The sequence below is a fragment of the Rhipicephalus microplus genome, chromosome 2, assembly GCF_043290135.1.
Source record: "Rhipicephalus microplus isolate Deutch F79 chromosome 2, USDA_Rmic, whole genome shotgun sequence".
In the NCBI taxonomy this organism is placed as follows: domain Eukaryota; kingdom Metazoa; phylum Arthropoda; class Arachnida; order Ixodida; family Ixodidae; genus Rhipicephalus; species Rhipicephalus microplus.
This window is the reverse complement of record NC_134701.1, coordinates 157,177,995-157,200,790: the sequence shown is the minus strand read 5'-3', so window position 1 is coordinate 157,200,790 and position 22,796 is coordinate 157,177,995. Positions and strand designations below refer to the sequence as shown.

The 22,796-nt window shown below is 47.2% G+C and overlaps 2 protein-coding genes across 3 annotated transcripts in view; both read left to right on the top strand.

Annotated features, from left to right (window-relative positions):
- The window catches only part of LOC119170655 (DNA damage-regulated autophagy modulator protein 1), a 34,177-nt gene extending 19,554 nt beyond the window's left edge, over positions 1 to 14,623 (top strand). Inside the window, exons 3-7 of one of the 2 annotated variants that reach the window (XM_075886952.1) lie at positions 6,725 to 6,867; positions 9,310 to 9,487; positions 10,558 to 10,643; positions 13,209 to 13,361; positions 14,055 to 14,623. In XM_075886952.1, the coding sequence (XP_075743067.1) occupies positions 6,725 to 6,867; positions 9,310 to 9,487; positions 10,558 to 10,643; positions 13,209 to 13,361; positions 14,055 to 14,111 (617 nt within the window). In that variant the 3' untranslated portion in view covers positions 14,112 to 14,623. Of the gene's footprint in view, positions 1 to 6,724; positions 6,868 to 9,309; positions 9,488 to 10,557; positions 10,644 to 13,208 lie in introns of both variants that reach the window. The other variant, XM_037421879.2, reaches the window with a different exon arrangement.
- A 6,445-nt stretch (positions 14,624 to 21,068) lies between these two features.
- LOC119170656 (DNA damage-regulated autophagy modulator protein 1) overlaps positions 21,069 to 22,796 on the top strand; it is a 35,569-nt gene continuing 33,841 nt past the window's right edge. Inside the window, exon 1 of the mRNA XM_037421880.2 lies at positions 21,069 to 21,479. Coding sequence (XP_037277777.2) covers positions 21,355 to 21,479 — 125 coding nt within the window. The 5' untranslated portion in view covers positions 21,069 to 21,354. The remainder of the gene's footprint in view (positions 21,480 to 22,796) is intronic.

Sequence of the window (22,796 nt, the reverse complement as noted above, 5' to 3'; positions counted from 1 at the left end):
GGTAAAAATTGAAGGCCGGCCGCACAGATTTCAATTCGCCTTTGGAAGCGTGCTTTTGGCAGCACAAATTGCGAACTTTACAGTGTTTCGCGATCGTTTGCAAAGCGCCGTTTGAGTGAAGCTTTCAGGCTATCTATGTACGGAATGAACAAGGCTCATTTGCAGTACTCTTCCGCAGAACTACAATCGTACTTAGCTTGGATTCTTTCACTTCACTCTGAACTCCGTCGCTCTGTCTTGGCCCAGAGAAAATATTTCTCTTCCAGCTTAGTCAGCTCCAAGTCAGACTGCTCCAAGGCGACGCCCATGTCAATATATGGGCTCTGCAGATACGCAGACAAGTTGTGGGTGAGGCCTATGACTGTCTTACTAACAGCGAGGCATATAAGAAAGTTGGGCGAACAGATTCGCTGTTGGAGGCAATGCGTGGCGGACGCTGTTACTGAGTGGTGGATGCAACAGCTTATGATCACAGCATGCGGCAGCCCGGCCCCTTAATGTGCTCCGCACTTTAAAAAAAATGGCCCCGTATCTACATGTTTCACTGCAAATGTCGTCAAAAGACGATAGTCTTGCGTCTGGAGAGAGTGAACAAAACGTTTATTTGTTGTTCTGCGCAAGAAAATCGGCGAATGGTATATTGGAGGTGCTGCATTATATGCGCGTTCACACCTGGCATTGAAGAAAGCAAATCCGGCGAAACTCTCCGGAAACTGGCTCATTTCGCCGCTCAAGCCGCCGGAAAACCACGCTGCATGGCCGGCGCGCCAGAATCACTTCGAGACCGATTTTCCCGCCACGCGAAACCAGATCTGGTTTCCGCTTCACAGCCTTGGCTGCGCTAGATCCAACCACGTGCTCTGTGTTCACACTTGGGAAGTGCAGAGAAAACGAAAACGCCAGAGCGGCCGGAAAATAACGACCGCGCACGTCGATGTTGTTCACATTTGTTCCGCCCAATCCCTCCACCGCTGCCTTGCTACCTTGACAATCATTTCGATTTTGCCTGCTTTCGGAGAGCTAAAGTTCAGATTATAGTTAATGCACAAAGTAGAGGAAACAAACAGCTCACACCTTTCCAAATGTTTCGGGAGTTACGCCAGCAGAAACGACACGATCAAGCGCACCGATAGCGGTGGCGTGGTTTCAACCAGCTGTACACAAAAGCGAGACATGTTGGGGCATGCTGACTCACTGCCGCTGCACCGTCTACTTCCAGACACGGAGGAAGGAAAAGGTAAGGAGAGGCCCTGACGTCACTCGTTGTGAAGCCGCGATGAAGCCGGAAGTCGGCCATATTGAGTAGGCAAATTCTCCTCTCTTGTTTACATATGAATGCGAAGCAGAAGGCGCGACTCCCTCTCCGGCTCGGAAAGCACGTGGGCTGCGCAGCGCGTGTGTCGTGACGATCCGAAACTAATGGAACTGGGCTCATCACTCAGAGCCAGCGGGACACCTTCAGCGAAATCGCTTCGTCCGAGTAATAATAAAGAGTAACAGCTCGCTGACAACGAAGCAACTACGAGAGAACGCGCGCTAGATGCACTGACAATGGCGAGTGCTTTCACGTCATTAATTCAGCAACTGTACAGACAACACGATCGGTCGTGCGCCTTCTACGGTTGCATTCCGCCACGCGACTGACGCAGCGTCCTGCCACTGTGTCCGTGTTCCGCGTGAAACTCACCTGCGTCAGCATTCTGCAACCGTGGTGACTTTGAGCACGGTGCTAGTGACAGTTGAACGTGGTTGCTGTTACGTTGAGATTACATGCAATGCTGGTGGAGAGTGTACCAAGCGGAACAGAAAAGGTGTTTTAATACGCACATGCAAGTTGTTACTGTACACACACAACACGAAACTACGTATGTGCACATGGTCCTCACGGCGTCTTGCTGGGCTCAACGGCGTCGTCCGTTGTCACAAGCAGGAGCACTGCTCAACCGTCACTGACCTGCAAGGCGTTCGTCGTCATTCAGCTTCGTCATGGTGCCCAGCGCCATTTCGCTGAACACTAACTACTTCATCCGCGTCATCCGCCGCACGACACATGAATATGCACTTGTTCTACGCACTGTTGAAACCCCGTGATGGACAAAGAGATTTGTAAACGTTGCTAAGAGTAATGTAACAGCCAGACGAACACTGCGTAACCAATAACGCGGCGCAGAGCACAGATATTGTCCGCCACGGCTCAGCACGAGACCTGGGGAGGCACACATTCCGCCGCCAGCCGCGGCCGCTCACTGCTAGACCAGCTTCACTGCGCAACACGTAACCATAACAACGCCGCCATTGTGCCTACTGAATATGGCCGCCATGATGTCATTTCCGCCACATTTTTTACGCCCTGCGCCGGCTGTGCATGCCCTCTCCTTACCTTTTTCCTTCCTCCGTGACTTCCAGAGTTCTCGGCGATCGTAATCCAAGTCAAGCTCTCGATGAACGCGTCCTCGTTTATGCCATCAAGCTTCGTCGTGCTGCACGGGTAGTTTGCGATTTGAGCCGATGCGAGGCACCGCCGACGCCTGTGCCGCTATTTTGAACCTCCGGCCGGCTGGTTAGGTCACTTGGTTTGATCTAGCGCAGCCAAGGCTGTGAAGCGGAAACCGGATCCGGTTTTGCATGTCGGGAAAATTGGTCTAGAAGCAATTTTGGCGCGCCGACCGCATGGTGTGGTTAGCGGCGAAACGAGTTAGTTGCCGGATAGTTTCGCTGGTTTCGCTCTTTTCGAGGCCAAGTGTGAACGCGCCTTTAGAGTGCCTCGAGCTTGCTGCGGAGGCGAACGAGTGCTTCAGGTCACGTCACACGTGAGACATGAGTGCTATCTGGCAGTTATCTAGAAAAACGAAGCGCGCACGCTCTGCGTGCCCGTCTCGAAGGTGATAAGGTGTAGAACGCAAGGCGAGGGGTAGGTGCCACCACCGTGACGTCTTAGCAAAGCGTTGGAAACACTTGCCTTTTCGGGCAAGCGTTCCATGGTCAGCGCAGCGTGATAAACGGTATGGTCCTTAGAATTACCTATGTATGCCTTTTCTAGTAAAATACACTAGAGAATATGGACGTGGTGTCATGGTGCCTCAGATATGCGCAATAATTGCTTTTTAATTGACAATCGCACAAGTATGAGCGCTGAATCCTGAGAAATATTGGTGGGTGCTGTGGATGGGCTCGGTCATTTGGGGTATCATCTGGTGCCGTTTAGGGTACCGTTAAGGGTGGACAAATAGACAGACAGACCAAAAATTTTTGCGTCGAAGGTCCCGAAGAAAGACTATCGTATTTAAAAAATGTGGCGAATGGGCATGTAGAAAAGGGTGTATCAGCTTCACTTACTCCACACGCCTCGTGTGTCTGGACGTGGCGGTTGTCGACAAGAATTTTTTTTTTTTTTTGGGGGGGGGGGGCTAGTTCGGTGCTCACTGAGTTCTGTCGAGTGAAATGCCCAGAAGATGTGGGCTGCTGTGCTCAAAACATTATACAAATGGTTGCATTTTCGCGAGATACTCGTAAAAGAAAAATATTTTGCTTGAAGACTAAGTGGGCGAAGTGGCAGCTTAATGTAACAAAAAAACAAAAAGTCGTATCTACGCAGTGTCAATGTAAACATGATGTTTTGCAGGGGCTTTGTGGTAGTGGTGACTGAAACATATTTCTTATACTTTAGGTTCAAGATAATGTTTAGAGAGAAAAAAAAACGCTGTTTCATGAAGAAATTTATTGGTTAGGCTAACTACCAGAAGTGGTTTCAAAGCAGCGTAATGTGAAATGCCCGGCTGATGTGTGGTGCCACTGAGGGGTTCAAGTCAGCCCAGGAAGGGTTCGCGACATTTTCGGAGAGACTCCTAACAAGTTTTCTACTTACCAAGGATCGACTGGGTGCGACGAACTGCAGCTACAAAAAAAAAACAACTTTATCTGTGTACATTGCGCTGCTGTTAGCAACACAGACACTGTTGAAAGGTATCTAATTTCAACACACGATGCTGCACGTACGTGAACCTCCGTGAAGTCTTGGTGAAGCCACCTAAAAGGCTTGCATGAAAGACAAATCAATGTGAGCTATACATTGAAATTCGAAAGCGTGTCTTGATGTAGTTGCTTCACTTGTTGCACGGAGACCAGTGTCCCGTGCGTGATCTTGCCCGCTGCTTCTTAAGCACAATCCAGGCAACTTAATTCATTCTAAGTTGTTGCCCATTTATTTGTAAATTTTGTGTCTGTGTCGCTTTTATTCTCTTGTCAAGTTGAGGGACAAAGTGATATAGTCATTCGCTTTGTTCAAGCGTAATAAATTGTAATTTCGTTAGTTTATGGTCTTATGGTCCTGGAGGTGTGCCAAACGCGTGTAAAAAAAATAACGTATCCGTAATAAAAGCGTGCGTTTTTTTTGGCAACCAACATGTAACAATAACAAATTTATTGACCATTTATTAACGGGTTATAGTTACTGTCGACATGTTTTCGAGGAACGTTATTGTCATTTCCCCATAAGGAGTGTTTTGAAGCAGCACAGCTTTGCCGCGCTTAACTTCTGAAAGAGTGACAAGGGCAAGTAACATACGGTCATTCGATTACTTGTAGCTCTGCACTAAGGCCTGAGCAAACGTGTTATTTTTCACTTGCAGAGCAATTAGCTAATGTCAAGTGGCTCAGCTTCCAAAAATTGACTGTCACACCAACTAGTGACTGCAACGCATTTAAATGCAGTGAATTTGGTAGTGCTGTTAAGATGTGAACCATAGAAAATATTGTATACCTAAATATGATTACGCGTAATTGATTTTCGCGCTATTAGTCTCCACGAAGCCCCACCCCCCCCCCCCCCCCCCGTACTGCCTGCAAACTGCTCGTACGATGTCCGGTAACACGTCCGTATATCATGCGTGGAAGTGGCGGACACTATAGCGAAGTTGCGCTCGGTTGATGAAGAAATTGGTTGTGGCTTAACTCAATTATGCCATGGGTGCGCGTAGCGAGAGGCGTGGTTAATCCTTCTGTTTATCTTCATTATCTGCACGGTTACGCTTCTCGAGACGATCGGCTTGTTCTTCCTCCGTCCCCTGGGCTCGCTGTCTCCTCTAGCTTTCGTTCCAACGACGAAGCCTGGCTTCTTTACAGTCTCTCCGACTCGCTTTCCGTATCTACCAACGAATACCACTTCGAATTCTGCCAAGCCGGCCGTCCCACAATGTACGATGCGATGACGGCTCCTCCTGGTTGCTATGCAACGGCTCGGCTCGTGATACGGCCACCAGTCACAGCGAAAAGGCGAGAATACGGGCATTATAGCTCTCGCTACAAAAAAAAAAAAGTGCCGCCATATCCACGAAGTGAATGATGATGAGTGGGCGAAGCTCCGGAAGTAAACCTGGTAAACCATGAATCCTCTGTATATTTTGCCCACTCGATTTTATTACATCGCTCCCCCTAGCGTACGTCGCCGCACTAATTCGAACGATTGCCTTCAACCAATGACACGCGCCATATGTGACATCATTCCTATTTTATAAGATCTCGCGTCTTTCATCAACTACAAGTACCGCTTTCTAGTTTATAACATCTTGCATCTTTTCATCATCAGCTACAAGTACCACCATCTAGTAAACACTACAAGAACTAAACGAGAGGTGGCTACATACAGGAGATGGTACCGCCATCTAGTGAACACTGCAAGAACTAAACTAGAGGTGGCTACATACAGGGGACGGTACCGCCATCTAGTGAACACTGCAAGAACTAAACTAGAGGTGGCTACATACAGGGGACGCACAGCCCACGCCCTAAGGAGCTTCGCCCCTAAAACATATGTGCGTTTTCATCCAGATGCCGAGGCAGTACTATGCCCACCATGTGACAAGTGGCGGGTGAGGAGCATACATCGTTAGATTAACACCGGGGCACATTAACTACAGATGCATGCGTGTATACGACACCAGTACGAAAGTATATAGGGGAATAGTGCGAGGGGCTCCTTTTCCATATCACGCACAACTAATGAAACCGACACACAATGAAGCTAAACAAAACATATATGGGTCAGTACAGTGTCCTCTATGCTTTCCCTTGTCTGCCCCTCGGTTTTAATGATTGCGTGCGACAATAGCTCGCCCGAGATGACACCTGATATGCAAGCGCCCTCAAAGAAAAGTAAAGAAAGCGCTATAGGTCATGACGCATGCTGACGTAGCTAGGTGGCCCTTTGCGAACATTATAATCACAGGATCAAGGAAAAAAATACAGTCTTAACGTGTTTGCTTTTCGTATACTGTTTGTCTTTTGTAAGAACAACATGTAGATAGTTATGCAGACAGTTACATCAATGAAGAGGTCACAATAATTAACATTTCATGCCGCAAACGCTTTATGCAAGGACAGCTATAGCTCTGATTGCTGTCAGACCTTCTCTTTGCCTAACGCATATGTAGCAGAGATTGATTGATATGTGGGGTTTAACGTCCCAAAACCACTATATGATTATGAGAGACGCCGTAGTGGAGGGCTCCGGAAATTTAGACCACCTGGGGTTCTTTAACGTGCACCCAAATCTGAGCACACGGGCCTACAACATTTCCGCCTCCATCGGAAATGCAGCCGCCGCAGCCGGGATTCGAACCCGCGCCCTGCGGGTCAGCAGCCGAGTACCTTAGCCACTAGACCACCGCGGCGGGGCTATGTAGCAGAGATGTGAAAATTAACCCACCCCCCTGCTTTTTCTCCTTAGCGTGCGCCACGATGCTGGTACGGTACGTGGTGATTCGCAACCTGAACCGCTGTTGCCGGTGGAGCGTCGACGTCCTGAACGTGGCCGCTCTCATGGCGGGACTCCTCGCCGTCTTTGGGAACCTCGTCGTCTCCGCATATCCCGTAAGCATCTTGGACATAGCGTCCAGACAGGGGATATGGAAGGAAAGGAAGGTCATGGTCGCGATCAAGGAGGTTTAAAAAACTTTTTGGGTTGCGAAGTGTTCTATATACTAGAGGCATGGTATTACGAATTTTCATGTGACAGGGGAAAAAAAAACGCGTCTGTGACCATGAATACACATGACGCAGCGATAGTCTCAAGGACGTGATTCCGGAGCCACATGAACGCGCAGTAATTTCCCTTTCTTTGAATATATGCCACCCTATTTGCTTCAGAATTATATTCACCTTGTTTTATCGTTTGAATGACTATTATTTGGGCAAAATATTCAGGTGCAGTACGATTAGGCATGCCGCCGCCTCGTAGCTACAAGTCTTGAACGCAAGCCGTATAGCGTCTCTGACGCAAGGATAATTGATGTCCGCGATGTCTGTGATACAAGGATAATTATATAAAAAAACGAAAGTTACCATCGTGATACCACAGCTATGGCACTCTTGGTAGCAATAAGATCTAATAGAAATGTAATCAACATGTAGGAAAAAAATGAGAGGGTGGGAATCCTTAAAGTCCGCCTTCAAGAATTGAACGCGACAGCGATAGCTTGTCCCTAGTGCGTAATTACACCACTTAATCTATACTTTTTATTGTATAATACTAGTCTAGGATTTTAAATTGTGCATTACTACAATGCAATCGGTAAATATGGTAGTGGCTTGTGCCAATCAAGCTTTCGTATAACTCTGTATTCGATGTAATGGGTAACATGCTTTAAACCACGAGCGATTGTGCACGTGAATATATTTTCGAAATTCCTATGCACCCACTGCGTGCAGTAACGGGTGTGCCTTTTGTAATGCTATGACCGGCTTTGAACCACAAAGTCGTTATGACAATCACATGTCCCGACACCGAATGCTCCGACACCCACGTGTGTACCGAGCAATATTACTGCAACATTACATGTTTGATTCTGAAGCCCGTATACAGGAAAACTGTGAGAAAGTGCGCGGTTGACGGAACACTAGGCTGGTGTACTACTTCTGCTTGTGTTTCGTCAACCGCGCACTTTCTCACTGTTTTAATGTCATTGTTAACTACTGTCTCTAAACACACCAACTAGCTCCCCTCCTGCCCCCCCCCCCCCCCCCCCCCCCGCCAAACGCACTCGGTTACCTGTATACAAAACGCACACGTGCGTTTGTAAAATATGAAAGTGATTTTCACTTCATTTTCTACCGGAGGAAGTTATTTTCGCTATATTTACAAGTATACGCGCAGCTGTGTGGTAGAACGCCTGCTTTCCACGCAAATGGCCCTGGTTCGATTACTATACACGCTCCTGGAATTTTTTATTATTTATTTTATTTGCATCTGTCTCAGTTTTCTATCACGGGGAAGATTATTATTTTGCTCTCTCAACCAAGGACGCCGACGTTGGAGTTTCTGCAGAGTGAGCTCTTTAACGCTGTCGTTTCGAAACATATCTCGCAGGATCAATTTATTTTGTAAATATAACCGGAGCGACGGAGAGGCGACGACAAGACGCTAAGCAATGTGGTTCATGATTTACGCCCCAAGAAAACAAGAAAAAAGCATGTGTTAAGACATGCTGAATGCACAAATAATTAAGAAGAACAAGGATATAGTAAGAGACAATCGGCGCAGATCACTAGGTCGCGCAAGGTTGGGCTACAGCAGAGTGTGCACCTACCTGACACTGGTGGCTTGGCTAGACGTTTACCATCTCGCCTTTCTGATCCATCACTACACTATACTATGCTATACAATCTATACTATAGTTTCCATAGCTACGCTTGCTCGCGTTTTTATTGTTTTTAGCCTCTGTATTTCTAGCTTCTCCTCTCTATGTGTATTTGTGTCTCTGCCTTCTTGTCTTTTTTTATTTTTCTTCTATTTCTTTATCTTTTTCGTTCTTTTTTCCTATCTTTTTCTTTCTTTCCCTGTAGTGGTTATCTCGCCTTTTATCTTTTGCACTCCTCGACGTAACAGTTTTGCGGCGTAACTCCCATAACGCGTATGCATAGCGCAGCAACTGGACAGCTACCATTCACCACACTGCTACACCAAAATTCAACAAGAGAACGCGCGGGTGGCCATCAAACACAAAGGGCAGCATTTTGCAGCTTTTCCTGTTAACGCATCTGTTGCTTTGGCTGTAACCGAGCGCGGGCCAGTTCATAATGATGATGATATTCTATTTACGACACACGGCAAACTTCCACCACAGAAGCTCTGCTATAAAATGAACACATGGACATTTTGCTCGTTAGCAAACTGCTCATATGAGTGAATAATCAACGCTTCATTTCTCGCTGATCGAAGAGTTGGTGAACCAGAGTGATGCGCGTGCTTTCATAGAGTCCTATGTGCCTTCTTTCGTGTGACGCTCTCTCTTCGTTTCTATATATCTTGCGCAGGTGTTGACGAGCCGGACGATCCACAACGCTGGCGCGTACACCATGTTTCTCGCGGCGGTCTTGTACATGACGATCGAAACCGGGCTCACGTGCTGCCTCTGCCCCGAGTACAATGCTAAGAGCATGGTGTGGCTGAGGTTCTCCCTCACGACGGCGTCTGTTTTCGCCGTTATATTCAGTATCCTTTTATGTGCCGGCAATGCAGCCCAGGATTGTTATAGTGTTTGGTTCCTCATTGTTGCCTTTTCATTCTGCAGCTCCGTTTGTTTGATTCTTCAGGATTGAGATGCTCTTATAGACAGCAATTTACTTAGTTTGTAAGCCACGCTTCATTCATAAGTGCAGTGCCAGGATTTTGTTTAATGACGCCATTTATGACAAGTGCGGAAGGGGGGGGGGGGGAGGGACCTTTGCGATGTATTTTGACCGTTTGCTCTCTTCGGGTATAGGGGGTCAATGGGGCAGGGGGAAATTTAGGCGCGGGATTGCGACGCCTGCCCTCCTGTGTGTGTGTGTGTGTGTGTGTGTGTGTGTGTGTGTGTGTGTGTGTGTGTGTGTGTGTGTGTGTGTGTGTGTGTGTGTGTGTGTGTGTGTGTGTGTGTGTGTGTGTGTGTGTGTGTGTGTGTTTCCGCCCCCTATATGTGAAAATAAATAAAAGGAAAAAGGGGGATAGTCCGTACCACCAGGAGGTATAACGGGCTCAAGCCAATCTAACATAAATGAAGAGAGGAAACTTCCCAAATCTTTATTTTTTTTTTGAAAAAGCCAATTAGTTAAAAAAATAACATGAGTAAAACCTAGTGAGTGCGGCATGAAACTGTAGTGTGTGTGCGTGCGTGCGTGCGTGTGCGTGTTTGTGTGTGTGTGTGTCTTATGAAAGGGCTTCATAGAAGAGAGATTTGTGTGTTTTGAACTATATTAATGTTTTTTGTTGAACATTTACATTACCTTCAATGTGCACATTGACCGATTTTCCTGATTTTCTCTGGATTATACTGCATGCGTTTTTAATATTTTATTTATGTTTTTGTAGACTTGGTGTTGCGTTTGTACGTCGAATAGTCGTAAGTATTTATGGCGAAATCGCCAGTCGAAACATTTTTACTACGCATTAGTATAACCAGCTGTATTGCAGCCTGCCTTATGTCATGTGTTCAGATATTGAAGTCTGCAAAGGAGTGACAGAGCTTGATGATATTGCCACAGTGGAATGTAACATCCTTAACAGAATTTGTTCACTTACTCTAGCCGCGTGCTACCAATACATCGGGGAAAACCTATGGGTCGAAGGGCTTAATGACAAGCCGAAACACTTGAGGGAGCCTGGAGACCCGGTACGTTGCATCGTCATCATCATAATCATATTCATCATCATTATCATCGGCCTGACTATGACAATGCGTACTAAGGCATCTCCCGTGTTTCACATGTTAACCCGGTCTTGTGCTTGCTTCACCCACGTTTCACCCCATGAACTTCTGCCCTCTTATTTCGTTTCGTTTTTCCTCAAAGCGGTTAGTGATATTCCTTTACATTGAAATAAGTGCTGTCATCTGACTTTGTTGTAACGCTGAGGCCAGTAGCATCATCGGCATGTGTTTTCTCGGGTTCGGTTTCGGAGGCTGTGCTTGGACACTGCGATATAAACTGCACTTGTTGACATACCTGAGCACGTGGCTTCAGCTTTGGTGACGACACCTTTCATTTGGTCTTGTTAAAGAAGCGATGGACATCGGTTTGCTGAGAAATGATAATTTTTTTCTCCGTACATATCTATCAAGTATTCTGGCGGAGGGCTTCAACCAGTTTAGACGTGTTTTGTTCACAAAATACCGTAGGTCGGCAAGCTCACACGTTAGACTCAGACTCAGATCTGGCCGTGAGTCCTGACTCCGAGCGAGTCAAGTTGAGGAAATTTATTGGTGAGTCAGAGTCACATCTAACCATACGTGCAAAATATATTTCTTGAGTGAATCCGAGCGAGCACCGGCTTTCGTTGCCGACTTTGATCCTATGTACTCACCTGCAGTATCACGATAAGCCCTACATTGGTTTACGTTTGCGCTAGAACTCCTTCACACATATATTAGAACACTTGTATTCATGCGCCGTGCCAATATCTATTAAGCAGTGTGAGTTAAGGAGTGTGGTGAACACCCCGCGCAAACAGCTTCACGGATAGTTCTTGATGAAAATACCTCGTGTGAGTCGCGTACTTTATAGGGAAAAACATGTCCTTACTGAATTGAAGTCACAGATAGCTCGTACTTCAAGGAATAATATGAAATGGCGTTTCGTAGAACACTGTGAGATATAGGCGTTAAAGATAATTGACATCACAACCAAAAAAGCTCATTTTACGCCAATAGGCTCATTAGTCGACTCATCCAGGCTCATTCACTCAAATGAAGCCATGAAATGGAGTCTGTGTGAGACTTCTTGAGAAAAAGATTAATGCGTCTGAGTGCGAATAAGGCCCGTTAAAAAAAAATTCGGCAAGCCGGAGTCCTCAGAACAAAATATATTCTTTGAGTGAGTGTGAACGAGCACGAACTTTTTTGCCGGCCCATGCAGAGTATTAGTACCCCGTGGTAACCATGCTCCGTGTACAGGAATTCCCGCAGCCCGCCGAAGCAACGGGAATTCGAGAGTATGGGCCTCATGGTCCATAAACTTTTGACGCTGGCTGTACATAAATGCTCACAGCCAAATAGGTCTAGAATCTTCTTTCAGCAAAATTTGATCTCCCCATTGAACAAATGCCAGTTCTGGAATATTCTTTAGCAAAAGTAGACCCCCCCCCCCCCCCCTTCTCTTCGAGCAAATGCTTAGGCACTATGCATGGCATACGTTATTGAGACGACATAAACCTATAGTGGGACACAACTTCAAATGTCTGCAGCAATTCCTCCGCGAAAGCAGATGCACTCAAGCCGGAACCAACGGGCGTGCTTCAGACTGACTTCATGAACCAGGCGGATGGTGACCGTGCCTTCGGAGAGCTCTTGGGTTGAGCGGTACTCTAATACCAAAAACGATCGGCTGCCATCCTTTGGTCGTATGGGCGGAGCCTTCCAGACTTCTGAAAGGGCCAGTCAACAGGCTGGGACATTTTTTTCACCCCCCTCCCCCAATGAAGCTCGGCAATTCGTAGAGAAGACCACGGTGATCACGTTTTCCGGATATTACAGTGTTCTGCCCACGCAGACCCTTCGAAAACAGTTCCCGTGCTCCTTTCCTGTATATGTCTGACCAATCCTCCTTTCAATGGCAGTGACGCAAAGTCGCCGATCAATGACTTGACGTAGCACGATGCTCGTTGATTGGTCTAAACCAGTCTTGACGATGGGCTGCGCTTTCCCCGCCATGTGAGGGAGAAACCAGCTGTATAACCGATGTTCTAACCCCTGAAACTTCATTAATATAGCACGTATTTGTGAAACTCTTGCTGGAAAGGGTTCAAAACGCAAATGTGCACATATTTCTTTTTATAGCAATTTATGGACCTCGGGGTTGTTTACTGGCACTTTGAGAATCGTGCACGACTGTATATACATCTCATTGCTGTTAGCGACCATGTACGGTATTTACGGATTCATGCGCGACATCGATTTTTTTCTAGTATAACGACTGATATGGGTAAGTGTTCGAGATAAGCACGTCATGTCGGGACTAATTCAGTCTCTTAAGATAATGTCCCTAAAGATAGTGTAGGTATCTGAGTCGAAGTTACACCGATATGGTCTGAACTGAGGGCATTCGAAACGAAGGTATGTTCATACTTAGCCACAAATTGTCTCGCCTCAATATGCGAGTACTGAGTGCCGTAGCTTGCTTAAAAAGTTCCCAACTTGCTATTTTTACATGAACTGTAGCGTCCGCTGTTGTTTTCCCTGCAGGGTTTCCGAGAGCTGCTCATCAGCTCCGTGGGAGAGTGGTTTCTGGTGTCTCTATTTCTCGCCTTCTTCCTGACGTTCGCGCACGAGTTTCGGCGTGTGATCGTCACCGTGGACGTGTTTCCTCTGGTCTACCACATGGACGAACACATCGAGGTGACCCGGCTGCGTCCTCACGACTCTTACTCGCTCTTTTCCTCGGCCTCTCTCTGACATTGTCCTCCGAGCGTACACTCGAAGACTGTGACTACGCTTTTCTTTTTGAATCGAACTGTGTGCCATAACGCCCTTCGAAGCTGCGGAGAAGACGGAAGTTTGAACATGTGGAACTTACTCGAACACGGGTGTTGGTCGATGCCAAAGTTTCGGCAAATGGGCTTGTCTTTGTCAAGAAGTGACAGCGTGTCACTTACTCTGAAAATACTTACGTTGTCAAACAGCTCTATGTTAGTCGATCTCCACGTAGGTAGTTGTGCATGTGTGTGTGCACACACGTTGCTTGTAAAACTGTTGCTCAGTTAGTTGACTTTTTGTAACTACTACAAATGCTGATGACCATTCACATGGAATTACTGTAAATTCAAAATGTCTAGGTCTAGCCTTTTTATGATATCTTCATTTTACTTTCGTACTTTGAAGAGACCACGTGAATGATTCAGTGCTTTGTTGTCGTTTGTACGTTACGTCAGAACCACTTGTCTTCTTGAAGGTACCACTTTCAGCCTCGAAGGCGACAAGACAACTTGTCCATGCGTTGGCTCCAGCTGTATACCTTCTGTTCGAGAATTTTCGATACCGTGTGAGTCGTTCTGCAGTGATTCCACAAGCCCTTCTTCTCTCTTTTTTTAGGGGTCGAGCAAAGAAAGTTTTGAGAAATCTGACGGTGACAACGACTTGACGCCGTGAATCTCGCCCCATTCAAGCCCCTTGTTGCGCGCTACGTCACCTTCTGTGTCATATGTATCACACACATTGAGTGGTCGTTTCCTACAACAAACGGTCTAGTTGCCCCTCTTAATAAGACAAAACACCTTTGGAACTCGCCGAAGTGATGGGTCCGTCAGTTTAGCTCGGCCGCTATCACGACAGGCGCCGCCATTCAGAATCTGAGCTACGTGGAGACGGATCGCATTCTGCAGGCGTGAATGGTCGTCCTGTGTCTCCATGTCATGCGTACATGGTTCCGTAATGTTATAGGTATGTGAACACTCCTTTCCCGTCACTATACAGTGCAAGTGTTGATGTGACGGGCACCCTCACTTCTTACTAAGTTACAATACTTTTATCTTTTTATTGAGACGAAGGTTGCCCCGACATTTGTAAGCCATTATTGTCGCTTCTTTCATGATGACTGTAAACAGCGACGTCGACGATGCCTACAATATGTGCCGAGACAAAAATAAAACGTTTTTACCACATTTTTTGGCCGCTCTGCTCTTTCTGTGCTGTGCTGATGGGTAGGCTTGGGTGGCTTGGAAAACTCGCTCGATGCAAAAACAGCTTTCAGCAGTCATTATTAAGCGACCAAGCCATTTACCAGTGACGCAGATAAAGAGTGCCAGCACGTCACTCGAGACGGCACATTTCCCATTGCGTCACGTGGCAAATGACGTGGTGAGTGCGTACATACTGAATCACGCTTGTTTAGAGCGGAGAAGTGCGTGGTTGTAAACGCTGTTCCTGACCGCATGCAGCTGGTACCTCACGTCAGCTACAAGCTTCCGTTGAAGTTTGAATTATAGCGCCAAGACAGTAGGACTGTGTTCGTTGTCGTGCTTTAAGGCGTTGGTCTTTCCGTATTTCTGTAGAAAAGCACAGCTGAAGCAGCTGGCTGGGCGCTTTAGACAATTCAATTCCATCTGTACGTAGCATTTCACCCTTCCCTCTCACTCAACTAGCTGACTACTGACTGACTTTAGGTGCCACTACTGTTCACGCTGACAAACGTTTTGCCTCATTATATGGACGTACAAGTGTGACTAAGAGTAATAAGCCCTAATGAAAACTTGAAGAGCGTGAAAACCAAGCTATATATGCTCGTAGCCTTTCGCAAGGCTGAGTTACATGTACGTCACGAAGCGGAAAAAGTCATATAGTGAATTGCCGCCACAGGGGATTATGGAGAATCCCAGGCGTGAGCGGCTTTGTAGATACGGGCTGTGGTTGCTGGGGGCCTGTGTCTTTATTTTTATTGATTCTTCTTTTTTCGAGGTAGTGAGATGACAAAGAACCATAATATTTTACTGCGCATAATAGGTGGATTAGTAGTCCCTACTTTGTTGCTGCTTATCAGCGATTAGTTGGTGAGGAGCGAGAAGACTACCTCGGCTGCTTTATGTATTTCTTGGTGCTATTTTGCAAAAAAAAAAAAAAAAGCCTTCGTACGTTCCTATTCGAAGAAAGTTAGAGAGCAGCTATTACACAGATACGTTAATGTCACCCCATTGTGCAATTTTAGTGCGGCTGGGTGTTTGAAGACTTAAGAAGAAGGAGGAGGAGGAGGGAGAGGAGGGGGAGGAGAAAAGATTAAGCGGAAGGACAGGTTAGCCAGTTCTTGAAGACTTAATACCTGGCTGAGTGACTGCCTGATTCACAAGTAAGTGAGTGAGTGAGTGAGTAAGTGAGTCAGTACTGTTTAGGAACTCCTTTAGCATCACCTTAAGTGAACACCTTGGCAGCTCGACGGATGACCGCGGAAGCGCGCTATCGAATCCAGGCCGTGGCGGCCACAATTTTGATGGAGACGAAAATGGTTGAGGTCCATGTACTTCAATTTAGGTACGCGCTAAAGAACCAGGGGGACAAAATTTTTGGGGCCCTCCACCAAGGTGTACATCACAGTGGCTGATTCAGAGGAGGGAGAGGGTAGAAGCGCTTACACACCCCGTTTAAGAGCCCGTGACAGCGCCCTCTTGCCTTCAGTGCCTATCGTCCACGTCTATCACTGATTAGGACAAATTAGTGGGATGAATATCCACTATTTATGCTGTGATGGTGTCCTTGTGGGGATAGGTATTACAGCAAATGGTCAGAGCCCCCCTCTCCACCAGCTTTAATTCAAGTGACCGGCCCCTCTAAATAAGTGTGTCAGATCTGCCCTATAGTTCCTCATAATCACGTCGCGGCTTTGGGACGTTCAAACCCAACAATGAAAAATAAGGCGGACAGACAATAAGGCAAGTTGTTTCTTCATTATGCATATTTCCAAAATAATGTTTTGCGGAACTCCTGAGATGAATCACAAATGTGATAACCTAGGCAAGCCTATATCCTGAATATATTGTAATAATAGGGGGAGAGGGGGGAGTTGCGGGTTACGGGCTGTTGTGACTGGCGCCAGAGCTAACAAGGGAGCGGCGCTCTTCGGATCCTCAAGCAAGTAGCCGACCGGCCGGCTGCCTATGACCGCCAGGCATTGTCCTTCCTAGCTGGAAGGTGAGACGTCGTGTCACCACGACGCCGTAAGCCGTTCGAGAGAGGACAGCAAAAACAGCATTTTCCTTGTAAGAGACCGCGGCGGCCACCACAAGTCACTCCGCTAATTAGGCGAGCAGATCGGTGGACCCTTTTATGTATGCTGTCAGGGGCTTGGGACCCCTCGACCAGCGGCACACGCACGACGAGGAGGAGCCCCTCTGGCGCCACCTTGGATTGCATTGATCACGGCTCAATATTGGACAATCACGTGGGCCGTGCATGCTCGTCCCCCTCGCCAGTTGTGTGTGATATGTGATTGGACAATACCATCTGAACGTGTTCGCTGATCTAGGGATCTGGGGAGAACATACCCTTTATAATGAGCCACCCGGCTCATTCGAGGGAGCGCCTTGTAGAGGAACGCCAGATTCGAGAGCTCGCCATGTAAGAAAGAGCTCGTCATGTACGAGAGCTCACTTTGTATATAATGTAAATAAACCCTCATCAAGTCTCTCTTCCTCCTGCCTCGACAACTCCTTCCCAGACCTCCGGTGCCTGCAAACCCCGGTCGCAACAGTGCCCAAATCACCGTAGTTAGGGAGCTCCGGATCAGTTTCGACAACGTGGGTTTGTTTAACGTATACCTTTATTTAGGTACATGAACGCCGAGCACTTCACCTTCATTGAAATGGGACCGCCATGACTGAAATCGCTGACGGTATTGTTACGAGCGATGACAAAGGTTAACCGATATCGACGTTTGTTGCGCCGCTTTTTATTGCGTGACTCATGTTCCCGGTCACGTTCATGCTTATCTTATTTTTCCTAGTGCCGTACATGTAGCCGAGATTATCAAGGGCACACAATAGCATTGTGTCCCGGGTACTAAAGTCGCGGTCCTATAGAGAAGGTATCGGCCGATAGCAGGCAGTTACACGCAACAGAGTGAAGTCCGCCATCCTCAACAAGAATATAACCAACTCTGTCGACGAGTTGTCGTCAGCTCATACGCAGGGGTCTGAAAACAAGTTTTAACGTTTGAACCACGTCAGCACTCAATTTAGGCTCTTTGCGAACTTTTAGCCCATAGCTCAAAAGTCGACCCTTGCCCCCTCGCCCCCTCCGGCATTCGCAACATCTATACGCACACAGGTGGATTGTATGCATATGTGGCAGCATGGGACGGGGGTATGCTTTGTGCGTACTTATTGCTCATAGCCAAACAAGGAGGTCGGCGGGGGACTGAATGGTAGAAATATCTAGTTCAGTAGTCAGTGGTACTACCGTACAAGTATTGCCTGCCTAGTCTAGTCGGCAGATGGCCGCCCCGGTAGCTCAGTTGGTAGAGCATCGGATGCGTTATTCGAAGGTCCCAGGTTTGGTCTCTGCCCACGGCATGTTATCTTTTATCCACTTTTCTTTATTTTCATTTATTTTACAATTACTCCAAATAACGTTCCTTATATATCCCCTCACGTCACTGTCTGTTAGTTTACATCATTGCCTTTCCTTTCTTTCCAAGAAGGACTGAGGGCTAACCTTTCGGTCCTACCTCCTTCCTCCCTTCTCCTCCTGTTCTTCCTGTTTCGTCATTTCTTGTTTTGTTCTCAATAATATTGTGTCTAACAAAGAAATGAGTCCTTAGACTTATTTCCGTAATGGTCTGGCAGACAAGTGTGCAGTGTGCAAAAAATAATAAGTATTAAAAAATCATTCAGGTTCTTCAGAAAGTAAGTCTCAGCAGATCCCACGGGCTCTGTTGGAGTAACGAGACTGTGAAGCTCCCGCTTTACATCTTCGTTCATCACTTCGTTCGTCATCGATGCACACGTGGTCACGCGTATTCCTGGGCGTACTGAAGGGTAACTCGAAGCACAGCGGACGCTGCATACGGTAAATCTGTGCTATGGAAACCCGCAAGGTGGCGAAAGGTTCCACACAGAGCTAAGGTTACTGTATATGCTACCTTTAGGTATCGCAGTTGCGCCAAGGTATGCCATCTTGGGCTCTGTCGCTATACTGGAAAGCCACTCTCCGTCCACGTTAGAGCCGCGCTCGTGGGATGCTGCGAGTATTTTTAAAGACGATAGTCTTTTTTGGGGACCTTCGACACCAAACTTTTTGTCTGTTTGTCAGTCTGTACCTTTGTCTGTTTGTCCACGGTAACGATACCTTAAACGGTCAACCTTATCCGCAGCGCCCGCCAACATTGATAACGTTTCAGTGTTCATCTTGCGGGATTGTCAATTGAAAAGCAATTATTGCGCATATCTGAGGCACCATAACAACACAACGATGTTTTGCATGTGTGCCTTTATACTAGAGAAGGCACACACAAGTAAGTCTAAGGACCGTAGCGTTTATCACGCTGCGCTGACAGCGCAACGCCATGCCCAAAAAGGCAAGTGTTTCCAACGCTTTGCTAAGACGACACGGTGGTGGCACCTGCCCGTCGGTTTGCGTTCTAATCCTTATCGCCTTCGAGACAGGCGCGCATCTTTCTCCGCGGGCGCTCACGACTTCCTTCGTTTTCGAAGATAACTGTCAGATGGCGCTCGTGTCTAACGTGCCTCGATGCGCTCGTTCGTCTTTGCTGCACGTATCGAGACTCTCTAACGCCGCGCTTCCAGAATAGAAGTCACCGATTTTTTCGCGCAGAACATCAAATAAACGTTCTGTTCACTCTCTCGACACGCAAGACTATCCTCTTTCGACGACATTTGCAGTGAAACATTCAGATTTTGGGCCAGTTTTTTTTTCTTTTTTTCTAAGTGTACTTTATTCTGTTGGTAAAAATAGATATTCAACACTGAAAATGTCTCATTCTCATTTCAAATCAATTCTCGGCCGATTCCCCTGAGTAGGTATGAGCCATACTTGAGGCATCATCATCATCCTCATTATGAATGTGGCTGCGCCAAGACTTTAATGGCTAACTAACCAACCATTCTAGATAAAAATGATGATTTATGGCGTGGTGGATACCCTGAAAGTGTCCTAGTAGCAGTTACCCAAAGAGTGTTTAAAAAGGCCGCTCTTTCTGATCTCACTGTGACTGCGCTTTTCATAGCCACGTTATAGCTGCGAACTTTTTAATTTCATCTGCCCACCTAACTTTCTGTCTCCCCCTAACCCACTTGCATTTTATGGGAATCCAGTTAGTTACCCTCAATGACCAGCGGTTATCCTGTCTACGTGCTACATGCCCTGCTCATGTTAATTTTCTCTCCTTGAGTTCAAGTATGATATCCTTAATCCAGGTTTGTTCCCTGACTCGCTCTGCTCTCTTCTGTCTCTTAAAGTTACACATATTATTTTCCTTTCCATCGCTCGCTGCATCGTCCTCAATTTAAACTGAACCTTTTCGTAAGCCTCCAGTTTCTGCAGGAAACTTACAAAGAGGGTTCAGATTGAGGACGACGTCTAAAATAATAGTACTAAATACTCTACGTCCTAAAACCATGATATGATTGTGAAAGACGCTCCAGAAATGTCGACCATCTGGTGTTCTTAAACATTCACTGACATCACAGCACACCGACCTTGCGGTTTCGCCTCCACCGAAATGCGACCGCCATGGCCGGAATCGAACCCGTGACCTTCCGGACAGCAGCCGAGAACCTTAGCCATTGATCCACTGTGGCGGATTCAGTCTTAAAATAATATCAAATTACGAGTCAGGGGCGTCGATAAGGAGAGGAGGGTGGAGCTTAGCGTGTAGCCCGCCCCCCTGCGAAATTTTTCAATTCAGCTTGCGTGTAGCTATACGCAGACAAATAAGCACACGCACGAACTTGCATAAATGTATCTTAACACCATCAAAAAGAAAAAAAATAGCTGGCTACGTCCCTGTTACGAGTAGTAAAATAATTGAAGTATTTCTTGCTGCTCGATAGCTCGATAGCTTCGCTAGCCTTGCACAAGCTATATAAAACAGCGTGCAACATTTCGAGCTGCATATGAAGAGATGAGGTGATGAAATGCTGTAGCTGTTTGCGACCAGTCGCAAAAGGTCGCGCGGTCACTGCTAGTCGCCGGTGTGCACCAGCCTCCGAAGGACTGCCGGTGTTAAAGCGAGCATCGTTTTTCTTTTTTTTTTCCTCCCGCACACGAAATCGCGAATGGTCCCAGATTAACACCACTTCCGACGAAGCTTTAGCACGGCTGGCCGCCTATAGATGTTAGGAACCGTTATCTTCGGTTCTCGCGGCCTTCGCTTTGCGTCGCCTGCAAAAAGGCGATGTATTGCCGCCGTCGTGGCCGAGCACGTTATCGCCCCTATCGCTAGTCACAAGCGGCCGGCTCTTCACGGGTTGGAGGGAGCCGCAGATTTGTATCCATTCCGCATCCCACCCCATACGACGTCACGGCTCACAGCGGCGTTTCGACAGGCATCCAGAAAATCGCCGCAGACTTAGCGGGAACGAGACAGCGGCCAGAGTCGCCGTGCAAGCGCGTGTACACTTGTACCTGGGAGGGAGTCGAAGTTCAGTCGCGCAGTTTCGCATTCGTTGTTTATTCAGGCGTCGTCTGACCGGCCCTGGAAACTGTTACTGGTCGCACTCTAGTGATCGCGTTGCAAGTTAGCTTGTTGCTCCTGGTACACGCATGGGGGCGGGAACTATGCACGCTGAAGGTGGATAGTCCATTCAAAGACTCGGTTGTGTCGCCACTGGGAAGGCCCTTGTGACTGCTGCGTGTTTCGGCTAGCCGGTGCGGGAGTGAAGAGACCATGAGGCACGTCGGAGTCGGATGGATACCGCTGGTTTTCGGCGTGGTGCTCGCCGGCGGATCTCTGCTGACGTTCGTCTGGGCTGTCGCGCGCGGGGATGTCACACCTTACATGCCCTTTGTCAGGTGAGTTGACGGCGTGCGTTGTTGTTGTGGAAGGAAAATGTTTGCAAAAGTTATTGATTGATAAAGCGGCATGGTCGAGGAAAGCTTGCTAATAAATTTCCGAATGTTGTGACGCGCGAGGCGTGATGCCAGCGCTTGCGCAGTTTGCAGGCGCTACTGCTGACTACAGGGCGGGGGAGGGCAGGTGCATTTCGTAAAAAAAAAAAACTATTACGCAAGCAGTTGCTGTCAAGTTGCTAATAAGCTTAATAAAATGTACCGTTTATTATCAACCATCAAGTTGTTAAAAGTAAAGATGTCAGAAAATGTCGCGTGGGAGCACCTCTGTGGGCACACTTATCAAGCGTTCACCGAGCGAACATGCACTGCGGGAGGTGATTAGCAAGTGCTGAATGTATTCTATACCTACATTTCTGTGTGAAATGGTTTTATGAATGCGAACAACATACATCTTCTATTCTATCATAATGCGAAAATTATACACGTTATATGAAGACTGCGACACAGGCTTAATTAATGCATGAGTAGGGCGCTTTTAGGGACGGAGCTCTAAGCTTTGCGTTGCGGCGTGTAGTGCGAACGGGACTAACTAACCATCACCATAAACTGGTACGCACTGACTTCTTCCTCTTCTACTTCCGTTTCGCTCCTACAACACGCATGTACTATAGCCGTCCATTTTTTAAAACCTGAACGCTCGAGCCCCGACCGCCGAGTCCAGAAGAGCATGTTCCGGGCACCCTACATAGTGTCCAGTTCCCGGAATTACCTAGCAGAAAACAACTGCGCCAGACTTTTCATTGCAGACAAGCACGTATACTCTCGTTCATTTTGCCGCTGTGCTCCGTTGAACGCCGCTTATCACCAGGGCTGTCGACGCTTGCGCTTCAGGTGAAAAAGTGGTTGGCTGTATGTACATTGATTTGTCCGGCCTGTAAGCAAAAACTAGAATGGACGAATCTGTTACGCGAGTGAAAACGGCGCAACAGCTAGTCGCGGCACTGAAACACGTAACATAGCGTAATAACTACAGTCACACGTCTCAAACAAACGGAACACCATGTAACAGATAATCAGGCGACTAAAACTAACCTAACATGCCATAACTGCTCTTGTGACTAGACTCGTGATCAATTAACTGCTCGCATCACTATAGGTCACGTAACGTCGCACAACATCTATAGGTGACTATAGCTGGTCACATGACGTGATCTCGCCAAAAACCACGCAACAACCATAGTCACGTGCCTAAAATCACAACACGTAACAGCTCATGTTTGAAAAATGTGCGATAAAAATCGCACAGACGCGGAGACA